Source organism: Lynx rufus, unplaced genomic scaffold (genome assembly GCF_022079265.1).
Source record: "Lynx rufus isolate CCGP_SWC_20201006 ecotype Redwood Valley unplaced genomic scaffold, mLynRuf1.p SCAF_20, whole genome shotgun sequence".
Taxonomy (NCBI): domain Eukaryota; kingdom Metazoa; phylum Chordata; class Mammalia; order Carnivora; family Felidae; genus Lynx; species Lynx rufus.
In genome coordinates, this window is record NW_025814835.1 from 24,408,209 (window position 1) to 24,422,768 (window position 14,560).

Consider the following 14,560-nt stretch of genomic DNA (forward strand, 5'->3'; position numbering starts at 1 on the left):
AGATGATATCCAGATCCCCTCTAAAATCCCAGTATACATTCGTGGGAAACTTTAAAAAACACAAAGTTTTTTCAGGCTACTTTTTACTTCCACTCGTGAGGATCTGTGTGGATGGGGCCCAGAGTCTTCATTTCATCTCTTTGGAGATTCTGATACAGGGAGGCTCTGGGATGGAATGGGAACGAGGGGACAGCCCATTAATGCCTCTGCTGCCTTTCCTCCTGCTCTTTATCTTTCCACAGGACTGTCCCATCTCCTCACCAAGGGTTCTGGTTCCCAAGGACAAGCCTCAGGGATGTTGTTTCTTTGTGTCCTTACCCCGGCACAGTGCTTTGTATGACATTGCCTGTCGAGGACAAGGCTCGGAGGAGTGTTTGTGGCTCATATGACAATTCTGGTGGGTTTTTTGTTTGTTTTGTTTTTTAGTCCCATGGACCAAACACAAAGAAGAATCCTGGGCCAGCCCCTGCCGATCCCCACCACCCAGCCTAAGAAGAAAAGGGCGTCAATGGTGTCTTTCTTTTCCAAGGTCTATCACCACATGTTACAAACAGAGGTCCTTCCCTACCAGCCACTTTGTAAAGTGTGCTTGCCTGGTCTGCATTAGTTCTGGTGGCTCCACCGATGCTCCTTTCAGAAAAAAACGCTTGGTGACACTTCTTATAACTCAGACAGAATGTTTACAGGAGAATGAGATGAGCTGGGAAGAATTTAGCTTGCTGCACACTTAATAATGATAAAAATATAGAATAAAGTGCAATGAATATTGAGAAATAGTGATGAGACTTGGTAATCAACCAGATACCCAATAGAGCCATGGGTCCAGCCTCTAGCCCCTCACTACTAAGGATAGTGAGGAGGTGGCTTTTTCTTGGATTTTGTCTGGATCGTGCATTGTCCTTGGTTCTGACTCCAGTATGTGTGTGTGAAGCCTAGAACACTGGGGCCTTCCTGGAAGCATATGTTCACTACAGAGGTAACCCATCTCTTGCCCTGCAGTTAGAGTTTAGTCCTTGAAGTAGGTTCCTGTGTCAGCTGCAGTGTTCCCCAATTTGCATTCTTTATACATTTCTTTTCCTAATCTTAATTGCTCAGATGCGTGCATCCTGGGGTGGGACATCCTTCAGGTGCCCTGAAATGTTTGTAGATGTGCTTTCAAGTGTTGTTGAGAGGTTGAGGAGGATGAGTGCCGAGAGTTAACCCTTGGATTTAGCCACATTAGTGGGGCCATCAACCTGATCCCAGAAGGTTCAAGAGATAATGGAGAGAGGAATTGGAGAAAACAAGTAGAGACACCTTTTTCAAAGCGTTCAGCTACAAAGTAGAGCAGAATAATGGGGGAGAGCTGGAGGGAAAAGAAGGGTCAGGGAAACTCTCTCCTTTGAGTTGGAGGCAGTAGAGCATTCCTTGTCCTGTGGAGGGTCACTGTTCTCAGCTCACATCAACTGTCTAAAGCCCCCTTTCTTCTGAGCTCTAGCACACCCTCAGTGGTCCTCCGGCACCTGACATAAGCCCCACCCAACCTACCTCAACACCAGCCCTGCATTATTTTTCTCTACCTATTTCCTCTTCCATCCATTTTCTTCATTATGTAGATCCACTAACATATTCCCAGCAAAAATCAGGTGTCTTTGGGTGGACAAAGAAGGGCTGAATCGAGCAGGCAACACAGAAATTTTCTTTAGAGGGAGGGCTTGGGGTTGGGATAGGTATGACTCTGAACACTCCCCAGATCAATACATTTTTTACTTACCACCCAGATCTCTTGGACAGTGAGTCTCCAGAAGCAGGAGCCTCCGAAGAACGTGTTTTTCATCTTGGCAGAAAGAGCCCAGGACCCCAATGCTAAAAAGCGTCACATGGCAATGAGAGGCCTGGGAGCAATGGCCTCTGAGACCCCTGACAAGGTAGGAGGGGAAGGTGGCACCCAGCCAGCCTGACGGCCTGAAGTCCCCAGCGCTGGCACCTCACGTACTGGTTTTCTACTGCTGGGTGACAGGTCATCGCACACCTGGCGGTCATCATCTTGCAGGTTCCTTGGGTCAGGACTTTAGGCACAGCTTAGCTGGGTCCTCCGCTCAGGATCTCACGAGGCTGCAGTCAAGATGGGCCAGACTGCATTCCTTTCTGACACCTGTCCCCTCACAGCCTGTGAGCTTACATCTTCAAGGCCGGCAGGAAAGCCTCTAGCACTCATGCCCGCTAAGATGGAATCCCATGTAATGTAATGTGACCGTGGGAATGATATCCCATCACCACTGTCATAGTCTGTAGGCTGGAAACAAGCCACTGGTTTCTTCCGCACTCAAGGGAAGGAGATTGTACAAGGGTGTGACTCATTTGCAGTTATACGACAGTCGTCGCACCTCAGTATTATCAGCCTTGGGAAACAGAGCTGCAGGTGGGATTAACACACACCTGGACGTCCTCCTCTTGGGTGAATTTGATTTATTTTTGAATAATTACGCTTGTTCGGTAAAAGGTGTTATCCCCACCTCTGCCTTCAGTATCCATCAGCTTCCTTGACCATTCCGTCTCATCTTCTATAAAAGCACCCACTACGCCCCGGATGCCTAGATCATCCAGCCTTCCATACTCCTCGATGCGCCCTCGCTGGCCTCATCTGCTCAGAGGCCAAGCTCCAGATTGCTCTTTCGGTTCTTCTTCCAAGACCGAGCTGGCTCTTGGGTCAGGTTGATGGAAGCATTTGTACAGTAATAAGAGTTGTTGTGGCAGTTCCTGAAGAAAGCCATGCTCTTCGTCCAGGTCCTTGCTTATTGGAAGATTAGAAGTGGGGTTGCTTTTCAACTCACTGGGAGCAATTCCTCAGTTGCTAGAATATTAATGCTTTTCACACCTTGTTAACAGGTGAAAAAATATAAGAAAATTGTCCTAGACCTGCTGGTGCATGGCCTGTATGACCCTGTGAGTGCTGACGTCATCCACGAGAGCATGAAGACTCTGACCATCATCCTAGGCAAGATCCAGGGGAAAAGTCTGGGCTCCTTCTTCATAGACTTCACTCTCCAGGCCAGGACTTTACTAGATGACGTAAGCGAGATGATTCAGAAGATTTCTGGGTTATTGAAGTTGAAGTGGGATTAGAAACATGAGCCCTGGCTGTGTTGCTCAGAGAACATGGTCTCTATTACTAACTTACTAATTAAGAAATCATACTGCAAGCCTAGTAATGTACCGGGGGGTTATGGAAAACATATAAAGAATAGCATTCCATCACTACCCCTTAAGGAGTTTTTGTTTTTATGGAGGAGTGAATATACGTCCAATGAGGATGGAGATGGTGATAGCATTGCCAACGTGCGTTCGGTGCTCTCTGGCGAATGTGACAATAACCATAGTCTGCCTTTAGCAAGCCCTGACTGTGTGCCAGGCGTGGGGCTAGGCAATTTTCGTGGGTTATCTCAGATAATAGCCCTGTGAGGTAGGCACTGTTAATATCTTCACTTTATAAATAAGGAAAGCACAGCACAGAGAGGTTAGGTAACTTGCCCAAGATTGACAGAGCCAGCAAGTGGATGTGAAACCAGGCCCTCTGATCACAGGAACTGTGTTCTTCACGGCCAGGTGACCAGGCAGGTTAAGCAGAAAGTACACTGTTTAGTCTGGATCTGAGATACTGCAGTTACACACGTACACTCTCTCTCTCTCTCTCTGTCTCACTCTCTCTCTCTAACAGAAAGATAATATCTGTAGAACAGGAAACAGAGCTTTTATTTATTCACAGAGCACCTTGCATGAGCTCCCCACACCTAATTCTCCAGATGAACCTGCACCCCACGAGAAGAAGAAAAATCTTGAAATTACAAAATCTGGAGTTTATATAGGAGCTTCTGGCACATTTGCCTCTCCTCCCACTAAGAGAGACAGAGAGACGAAGAGACCTTTGCTCTGGAATGTGAACCAGTCATCTCTGGGGAGGGGAGAGGAAGGTGTCTACTTTATCTCCCTGGAATGTAAACAGATATCTGCAGGGAGATGTCTCGAAATCTCTCTGGAGGTGTCATCTTAATTTCCAGGACTCATTTGCCGTGCAATCGTTTTTTTAATACCTGGAGATGATGATAGTTGACTGTAATTTTTTTCAAGTTCACTTATTTATTTTGCGAGAGAGTGAGTGCGCAAGCAGGGGAGGGGCAGAGAGAGAGGGAGAGAGAGAGAACCCCAAGTAGGCTCCACACTGGCAGCACAGAAGCCTGACGCGGGGCTCAAACTCACAAACCGTGAGATCCTGACCTGAGCCGAGATCCAGAATTAGACACTTAACCTTGCTAAAAGTCAAGGTACATAACAGTGGCATGGTGTGCTTCCATTTGTGTAAAAACGTGAGAAAGGACTACGTAATATATATTTTATTCTGTTTCTTCCTAATTTTCTGGAGGGCTACACAGAAAATTTATAGCTTTGTTCATTCATGGGAGGGAAAATTAGTGGCGGGCAGAAAGGGGTAGGAAGGAGACTTACATATATATATATGTATATAGTTATATATATATGTATATAGTTATATATATATGTATATAGTTATATATATATGTATATAGTTATATATGTATATGTATATAGTTATATATGTATATGTATATACATATATATGTATTATATATATATATATATATATATATATATAAACTATTTGGTTACTTTGAATTTTGAACCATATAAATGTATTCTATCTCCAAAACACTGTCTAATAAAGAAAAGAGCTGGGGAGCTGGGATTAGCACAGAGGTCCCCCATTCTAGTCTTCTTGTCTGCTAGAGACTCAGCCCATCTCCTCTCTGTCCCCCATCTCAGCCAGCTAAGCGCTTTAGACTGGATCTGGTGACCCACCTCCTACCATGCAACCAAGATCGATGGCTGTGTTGTTTTCTGATGCCCTTGCATTTGGGCAATGACTTGGATTTTGTTGTTTTCTTTACTGGGGATCCACAGGAGAATGACAACCTGAGATATTCAGCCTTTGTCCTGTTTGGGCAACTGGCGGACTTTGCTGGGCGGAAATGGAAGACATTTTTCACCAGTCAGGTTAAGCAGACTCAAGATTCCCTCCTGACACATTTACAGGACAGAAATCCCCAGGTGGCCAAGGTAAGTCTGGGATTCCCCAACTAACTGCATGAAAGCTCTGTGCCATTCATCAAGGGGCTGTGGCGCTGCCCTGTTGGGATGCAGGACCCTCTGCTCCCGCCAGTTCAGTTATGCTGTACTTGCTTGTGCCAGTGCGTCCCTGTGAATCCTGAGAAAGGCGTCTACTCAGGGTGTCATCTCTCTCTGAGCCAGAGTGCTGGTTTCGAGAGTGGAGTGTGCAACTCTTGATCTCAGGGTCATGAGTTCAAGGCCCACATTGGGTGTAGAGACTACTTAAAAATAAAATCTTTTTTTTTTTTTTAAAGTGTTATCTTCCATTTGCTCCTCTCCCACCCGCCCAATCTCAGCACGTGTCAATGCTAGATAAACTCAGGTTAATGGAGAGTGGGGGCAGAGAGGCCCAGGTCTCGTCTCTGGGGCAGTAGCCCGCATAACAATGATATTAATTCAGGCCAATTAGCTTCTCTCACTGTGCCTGGTATAGATTTCCCACCTTTGGCTTCTCAATCCCCTGTAGAGCTTTTGTTTTATTCTTGGAGAAAACACATCCTAACGAGGTTGGATCAACTGCAGGCCTGCTTTGAAGTGGGGGAGTATTTCAAAACCACTGAGAGCAAAAGTTTCCACTGAACACTTGTCTTCTTTAAGTTAGTGCACACGGGAGGGACAGAGACAGAGAGAGAGGTATCAAACTTAGGAATCAGAACTACTTTTGATGGGACAATAATAAGGGCTTTGGTAAACTATAAAGTTATGCTCTCGCCACCAGCCCCAAATTATAAACATGGCCACCTTATAAGCAAAATCCTTTAAGGTTGATGTCTCCCATCCAAGTACTAACCGGGCTCGACCCTGCTTAGCTTCTGAGAGCAGACGAGATCGGGCATGTTCTGGGTGGTATGTCCTGGTTAACAAGACAAGGTTGATGTCTTCGAAACTTCTGGAAGTTGCTTTTATACCCTCAGTAGCCCCCAGACCACAGATTGGGTACAATGCTCTTCCTTGCTTGGATTATAGAACTCTCTAATGTTTTTGACAATAAGATGGTAATACTATTTTTCTCAGGCTTGCAAAACAACATTTCGAGCCTGTTCTCCATATCTGAAAGAAAGAAAGGAAAACAGCTTCCAGAGTGAAGCAGATCAAAGGAACCCTAAACTCTGCCGGCAGCTGGTGAGTGAAAGAGGGTAGGAGAGAATTCCTAGAGGCCCCTGCCCTCCTGGTGTCAACCCAGAAGGTGGACGGCCACACAAGGAAATCACTCCCCATAAAATGACTCAGGCCAGTTATGTTTCGATTGTAACTGACCCGTCATGCAATGTAAATGACAAAATGCCCCGAGGACTGTGCACAAAATCTACTGGCACTCCCAGTTTAGATCATTAGGCAATGATCTCCACCTCTGAGAATCTGAAGATTGATCGTCCTCATGCTCTGTGCTTGACAACTATCTATACCTTCTAGAGTCAAGGAAGCGTATTGAATCCATCCCTCACGTGCACTTTCGCTGATTTCTTTCAGAGCCACTATAATCCAGAGCTCCTGCAGTTCCTCTATGCAAATAGGATTCTGTAAACACAGAGCAGCAGGGAAATTGTTCCAGTGAGCACCTTGCAGGGGGCCGAGAGTCCCCCTCTTTTAACTCTTCTGGATGCTTCTGCTTGCCTCTTGTGTTTGTAATAGCAAACAGGATGCTGGGAGAACAGATGATGGCAGTTGCATGGATTTGTATAATTATATCCCAAGCAAATTCTAAATTGCTTCTATATATATATATATATATATATATCGTCTTCTCCCCATACAAATTTGATGAGGAGGTACACACTTTGTTTAAAACATTTAAAGTATGTGTAGAGTCAGTACTTATTTCTCAGCCTTTTCCTTCTTAAGTTCATCTCTGTCACCTCTCTTTTATTTTTAATGTTATTTTTAATTTCTGAGGCTTAGGAGAAGATTATTTGAAGTATTTTTTTTTTAATCTGCTATTGACACTTTGGTATTGATACCTTTTGTTGGCAAGATCTATTTAAAGTTGGCCAAGGGACCAAGAAGGGGGTTTAGAGGGTATCTTTAGCTTCTCCTAATTGTCAACAGTCATTGCCTTTTAGATCATTCCAAACATGAATTAATAAAGAGAAAAAAATATCTATAAAGCACGGGGTTAAAAAAACCCATAGTAATGTATGGAATAATAAGGAACATTTATTGAGAATGTTTATTGGATGCTAAGCACTTTGCAAGTATTATTTTCACCCTATGAGAAAAGTACTATTATTATCTTCATTTTATAGGTGGGAAAACTAAGGCACGGGGAAATTAAGTAGCTTGCCCAAGATGACCCAGTGAATGGATGGAGCCAGAATTCAAATCTGTATGGACGGACTGCTGGAACATTTAATTACAATGTGATTCTGCTTCAATGTGGAATAATTGACAGATGGTTAGAAATGTAAAAAACAAAACAAAAACACATTAAAAAACTGCCTAGCGGGGCACCTGGGTGGCGCAGTCGGTTGAGCGTCCGACTTCAGCCAGGTCACGATCTTGCGGTCCGTGAGTTCGAGCCCCGCGTCAGGCTCTGGGCTGATGGCTCGGAGCCTGGAGCCTGTTTCTGATTCTGTGTCTCCCTCTCTCTCTGCCCTCCCCCGTTCATGCTCTGTCTCTCTCTGTCCCAAAAATAAATAAACGTTGAAAAAAAAAAAAACTGCCTAGCTGCTGCTCTATTTAACTCAGTTAACTTTTGCTTTTATATGTGCTAAGTACACATTTTTATTAATTAAATTTGTGATCTGAGTATATATTTGTATTTGTCACCTCTTGGCTAATTAGGTCAATTTTGGTGACCAATTCTAGTCCTATGAGGGATCACATGGCTCTTGTAAAAATTTCAGGAAAAATCTCTTCATCCCTCCGACCTTCCATCCAACCAGTTTGCTTCCCAAGCTTCTCCTATAGAAATTCTGGTATTACCACTGAACTTGGCATTCAGACTATACTGGACAAGTCTGGGAAATGGAAAACATAAGAGGGTAATAAAGGCTGTAGAGGGATCTTAATGTTATTCTGAAAACCAGGAACTCAATCTTCTGCTCTAGCTCTCCAGAGACAGGGCCTTGTAACACAGATGAGGGCTGAGTTGTCTCCTAGGAGAGACAAGGATGTGGCAGCTGGCAGAAGGGGGAGTTGGAGCACGAATGGGTTTTCTTTCTTCCTATTTTGAAGCTGGGGTACATGACCTGGGGAGCTCTTGGGAGTGACACAGGCTCAGGAGCAGGAGGGATGGTTCTGAGCTGAGAGCCCTCTCCCTTCCCGGATGTTGGCCTGTTTGAAACTATGTTCCAAGGTCCGTTTAGAATCTGATGCAGTTCGATTAAGTGATCAATAGTGGCTTGAGAACTGCATTTTGCTAGCATGCAAAAAGGTGGAGGTAGAGTGAGGCAGGCAGGTTATGTGCTGTAGAGCAGAAACATCTATGTACTTAACACCCGTTAGCTGATTAAAATTGTGGAAGATGCTGTTGAATTGACTTTAAGATTTCTGGTAGACTGGTAACTCTGGTGGCCTCCAAAGAATCATGCCTCCTGATATTCGTGCCCTTGTGTAGACCTCTCCCCTTGAATCTGGGCTGACTTTGTGACCCACTTTAACCATTAGAATATGCTGAAAATACCACCATGCCAATTATAAGCTACTTTTTAAGAGCTTCCTTTTTTGTGCTCCGGGTGAAGCCAGCTGCCATGTAAGAAGTCAGATTACCAGAAACAAAGAAGAATGTCTGAGACCACCATTTTGGAAGGAAAACCAAGCTAACCACATGCAATGCCTTGTGGAGGATAGCTGAGGAACTCAACCTACAATGAAGTATGAGGTCCAGATGTACGATACAAGTTGGCCATTCCAGCCAGACCTCAGTTGTTCAAGCTACCCCAGCTGACACCCCATGGCAAAGAGATGAGCTATCTCCATGAAGCCCATCCAAAATTGCAGAATCGTAAGCAGGTTAATCAAATCAAATCATTGTTGTTTTAAATCACTAATTTTGGGGATAGTTTATTACTCAGCAATAAGTAACCAAAAAAGATCCCTTATCATTAATTTGTCTTTTGGCCAGTTTCATTTTGCTCTTAATAAGTCCACTTTGAGTTTGAACTACATTTCTAGAAGGTTATCATGGAGCTCTGTGGTGAGAGCAGGGACACCTTGCTTTTGTACCGCAAGCCATGCCTTGTTTTCCTTTTTGTATCTCACCGAATGTATCACAGCACCTAGCACGTAGCAGATGATCAAGAAATATTTGCTGAATGACTAAATAGTTCCAAATTGTAGTGGGAATAGAATCCAAACTAGTTTGCTATTCCGGGCTCTCAGCCATGGGTTCACACTCTTCCTTTCCAGCTTTTTCTTCTGTTACTTTTTTGCTGTAGCCAAATTTGGCTCCTCTCTCTTCCGTAAACACTTCTTAGTCTCTTATACTCCTTTGCCTTTGCTCAGTCTGTTCCTTTTGCTTCGAATTTCCTCCCTTGCCTAGCCATACACACACACACACACACACACACACACACACACACTTCATATGTATAACTTATGCCTGCTCGAAGACTGATCAATGCCTGATCCCCTCAATCAGATGCGAGTTCAGCTCACATCTCTGAACTCCCAGAACATTCTAACAATCTTAGGCCACTTAACATGTTTTATCTCATTTGCAAGGTTTTACCTACCTGCCTTTTTTCCTCCCGTTAGATTGAAGCTGCTGAAGGAAGGATCCTATCTTGTATAGCTTTGTAACTGTCACATGACTTCAAAGGTACTCAGGAGATGCCCAGTAAATAAATGTTGTTTGGGGAGAAAAAAGTCAGAAAGTCATCCGAAGCTACTACTCCTTCAGAGAAGCCCATCTTGACCAATGAGGGCTGTCATTTCTCTCCTCATAACCAGACTGCAGGTTACCTTTATGCTCATGTCCTTAAAGTATCCCTTTTGCCATGAGATGCTTATTAATTTGCCAGTCTAGAGGTAATGCTTTGGCATTTCTTATTTTTCAACACTAGATAAAGAACAGCGAGTGAATTAAAGAAAGAAAAGGAATATTCTCTTGCTATCATGCTAAGGGCTCAGGGTAGAGGTATGCATGAAACTTGGTCCCTGCTTTCAGGTTGTTCACAACATGGGTCTTTCTTAAAGGGACAGAGAAGGGAGAGGATGGACAAGGAAGTTGGGAATCTCACAGGTGATCGGTACTCAGTGTCAACAGAATCCAGTGGAATGCCAGTCCATAGAGTAATGAATGCTTCAAATACTATAAAAAACACAAGCGTGTGTTTTATAAAGAGAGGAACAGCAGCTGTGTAGGACAGCTAGCAGATAGTGCTAGAAATAAGGCAGATACATATCTCTGCTTTTCTGTGTTTTCCAAGCTTTCTGCAATAAGCCATGTATTACTTTTGTAATCATAGAACACATGCAAAAATGCTGTTTAAAATAAAAATTAAATGCCTGCTGGTGTGTAAAGTGGTCTGCTTTGGAAAGACTGGGATGGTTATTGCTCATTCTCCATAGTATGTGTTTGCCTTTGTCCTTTTGTGACATTTTTGTTTTAGCCTATTGATAACAAATGGCTTATGGTTGATTATCATTGTATTTATGTTACCGAATTTACATTCTTTCAGTCTGACCGTAGTAAGAGTAAGTCTTCTGTTCTTGTATTTATTTATATGTTAAATGTTCTTAGAAAAACCTTGGATTCTAAATTTTTTTTTTACTGTTTATTTATTTTTGAGAGAGAAAGAGACAAAGCGTGAACAGGGAGGGACAGAGAGAGAGTGGGAGACACAGAATCCAAAGCAGGCTCCAGGCTCTGAGCCGTCAGCACAGACGTGGGGCTCGAACTCATGAACCGTGAAATCAAAACCTGGGCTGAAGTCAGACACTTAACCAACTGAGCCACCCAGGCGCCCTGAAATATTTTGGATTCTAGAAAGACTCAATATGCATCCCTGTTTACCGAAGAGAGATGGTTTGATATTACAAAGGTGCCTTTAATTTATCAAGTTAGGCAGACTCCCAAGCCTGACATATAAGATTCTTCGTAATGGACATCACCTTATGATTTCCCTTGGCCCTTCCTAAATTCCTACTTCCTGGAATGCTTCACTCTCTATTTGTTTGTTTCTATCCACCATTCCCTGGGTTGATTCCAAATGTTCTTCTTTTCCAGAGGTAGAACAGAGCAACTGAGGGGATGGGGCCTGGAATCAGGCCCTCCCAGATACGATTTGGCTTTGCCACTTACCGGGTGACCCTGGGTAAGACAGCCTGCCAAGCCTCAGTTTGCTTATCAGTGAAATGAACGTAATAATCCCACTCACAGAGTTGCTGTCCTATGAAGATTCAATTACATAACATCGAACACTTTGCACAGTACTTGACACATAGAAGATGCCCAGCAAATGTTAGCTGAGTTTGCTCCTCATCCCAATCAGCTCTCGGGGTACCGTTTTTTCTCTTCATGACGCTGCCTGGGTCTTCAGCGAGGCCCCTTCTGGCTTTCGGTTGGGATTTGAGTGTCATCATCCTCCCCAATGAATGATTGTAGTGCTAGGGTCAGCTCTGCGTCTTGCTCCTCACCAGGTCCCCAGGACGGTAGCTTTGAGCCTTGCCCACGCATGGGTGTTCAATGAAGAATGATCGAATTTATTGAGTTGTAAATACCGGTGCCTTGACCAAGCTTGAAACTGGCATCTCATGGTAGGCTTTAGAAAGGCTCAATGTATTTTAATAAGAATGAGAATCGTAACCAAGTGAGAATAGCAAGTTGTTCTCTCCCAGTGGGCTCTTGCAGAGCTGTTGTGAATGTTCAGAGCAGTGGCTTTTTGTGCTCCAGAGCTGGTTAAATGGGCTCTGTTCATTCCATCCTAACAGTCCCACTGGCTCCGTTAATAATCCTGTGTTGTATCTTTTGGGTGATCTCTTGTTAATAATTAACGCCCCACCTTCTGTTTCTGAGTGTGATTACTATAATCATGTTCCTTTCAAGCTAATGAATTTCCTGCAGCAGTTTGCAAATGCTAACCAGGTAATAGCCCAAATGTCTCCCCACAAGAAGAAAATGTTTTTCAGAAATGTAGATCAGAGAGTTAAAATGTCATTTCCTAAGCCATGCTGCTAGAGGCACATGCCTCTGCCTGGGCGAAAATGCGACCAGAAATCCGACGCTTTTCGACATGCTTGTGTTGACTACATCGGCAGGTATAGTCTCCTTGGGGCTCAGCCCCAAATGTGACATTACGTGTGCTGGAAGGACATGTGATTTGGTGTCGAAAGACCTGGCTTTGTACCCTGACTCTATCACTTACTAGCCAGTTATCTTCGTCAAGTCACATAACCTCTCAGAGCCTCAGTTTTTGCATCTGTAAAATGGGAGGCAGAACCTACCACCCAAGGTACTCTGATGATCAAATGAGACAGTCTGTGTAAACTGTAGAGTGTTACCCCAAGAAGGAGGGTGCTTATTTAAATGGTAGCACTCAGTAATAGAGCTGATTTATACAAAGGACGGGATGGGAAGAATGAAATACAGTATTAATACAGACCCCAGTTTTTTTTTTTTTTTAAGATTTTTTTTTTCAACGTTTATTTATTTTTGGGACAGAGAGAGACAGAGCATGAACGGGGGAGGGGCAGAGAGAGAGGGAGACACAGAATCGGAAACAGGCTCCAGGCTCCGAGCCATCAGCCCAGAGCCTGACGTGGGGCTCGAACTCCCGGACCGCGAGATCGTGACCTGGCTGAAGTCGGACGCTTAACCGACTGCGCCACCCAGGCGCCTTTTTTTTTTTTTTTTAAAGATTTTTTTTCAGACCCCAGTTTAAAAGTAATAAACAAGGGGCGCCTGGGTGGCTCAGTCGGTTGAGCATCCGACTTCGGCTCAGGTCATGATCTCACGGTCTGTGAGTTCGAGCCCCGCGTTGGGCTCTGTGCTGATGGCTCAGAGCGTGGAGCCTGCTTCCAATTCTATGTCTCCCCCTCTGTCTGCCCCCCCACCATTCGTGCTCTGTCTGTCTCTCTCAAAAACTAAATAAACACTAAAAAAAAATTTAAGTAAGAAACAAAGTTAAAAACCTTAAAAATATAAAAACAGGAATATCAGGTATAATGTTCTACATCAGGATGCTTCTCCAGACAACAGGTACCCCTATTACAGTGTGAGATAGGATTAATTTATAAGTTTAACATGTGTCTATTTTGTATAATTTAGTTACACCTAAACTTAAAAAAAATTTTTTAATGCTTATTTATTTTTGAGAAGGGGGGAGAGGGAGAGGGAGAGCAGGGGAGAGGCAGATACAGAATCCGAAGCAGGTTCCAGGCTCTGGGCTGTCAGCACAGAGCCCGATGCGGGGCTCGGACACGCAAACCGCAAGATCGTGACCCGAGTCAAAGTCTGATACTTAACCGACTGAGCCACCCAGGCACCCCTACACGTAAACTTTTTTGATAAGATATGATGAGTGACATTCAAAAATTGCGGAAAACCTGGCACTCTTGCTTTGGACTACTCTAATATTGGGATCAAATTCAACTCAAAATATTTATGACTCTGTCAGGAAAAAATGAAAATTTTGATCTGTTTGGGTTTAAAACTGCCAGAGTGACAGTTTATTTACTAGACCCTTACAAGCCTGAGAAGAGTAAGCCCAGGGATCCAAGATTTTCTGACCGGCAAGAAAATCTACACAACGTGCAGAGTCATGGATTAAATTAACTCAAAGCTAATAAGCTCATTTTATAACTTTGGTGAGCAGATTCAATTTCATACACAAAAATTGTATGACTTAAGAGAGCAAACACAATTTCCTGTATTAAGCAGGGGTTACCTGATTAGGTGGTTAACCTATTTTGTTTGCAAGTGTTGCTTCTCATTAACTATCAGTAAACAAAGAAAGGATTTTATCATGAAGATAATGGGATATGCAGGGTTCAATCTGTTTAATCTTAAAAGACCTTTGCCCTACTGTGTTTATAATACTTCAACAAAACTATTGGTTAACCTCCCTGCTCTTACCTTTCCCAAGAAAAGGAGCGGCAGGTTCAACATTTGGAATTTCACAAGATTTTTCATTAAATACGAATTAAACTTCCATGTTGATACATGAAGTCTGCCTGAGAAATCAAAGCCTGGTAACTTCTGGTCTCCCCAGTGTTGTTGCAAGACTGTCCCCACCTGGCTTCAGAGAAGGCACTTCTCTTCTCAGACTTGAATGGGGAAGTGTCTAAGGGGGATACACTCTAAGGCGCATCCAAATCTTACCTTCTATGCTTCTAAGCCTTTCTAGAGCTGGCGTGGCAAGGGGCAGGCAGTCCACAGCAGAGAGCTCAGCTTCCGGACTTCTACTTTCAGAGTTCTTTAGTAAGAGATCATTAAATGGTGATCTCTCAACTAATGAAA

The 14,560-nt window shown here is 43.7% G+C and overlaps 1 protein-coding gene across 2 annotated transcripts; it reads left to right on the plus strand.

Annotated features, from left to right (window-relative positions):
* The first annotated feature begins 430 nt into the window (after nt 1–430).
* MRO (maestro) lies at nt 431–6,684 on the plus strand. 2 transcript variants are annotated; one of them, XM_047086137.1, is made up of 6 exons: nt 431–529; nt 1,761–1,907; nt 2,869–3,051; nt 4,954–5,109; nt 6,175–6,282; nt 6,631–6,684. In XM_047086137.1, exons 1-6 carry the CDS (start codon nt 431–433, stop codon nt 6,682–6,684), a joined length of 747 nt encoding a protein of 248 aa, XP_046942093.1. The 2 variants fall into 2 exon arrangements, with proteins under 2 accessions (XP_046942093.1, XP_046942095.1); XM_047086139.1 differs by lacking the exon at nt 4,954–5,109.
* Nucleotides 6,685–14,560: the final 7,876 nt, after the last annotated feature.

Coding starts and splice junctions, on each gene's coding strand:
- MRO (XM_047086137.1), top strand. CDS start 431: ATGGACCAAACACAAAGAAGAATCCTGGGCCAGCCCCTGCCGATCCCC. Junction 3,052..4,953: donor CCAGGACTTTACTAGATGAC/GTAAGCGAGATG, acceptor GGGGATCCACAG/GAGAATGACAACCTGAGATA. Junction 6,283..6,630: donor CTAAACTCTGCCGGCAGCTG/GTGAGTGAAAGA, acceptor GATTTCTTTCAG/AGCCACTATAATCCAGAGCT.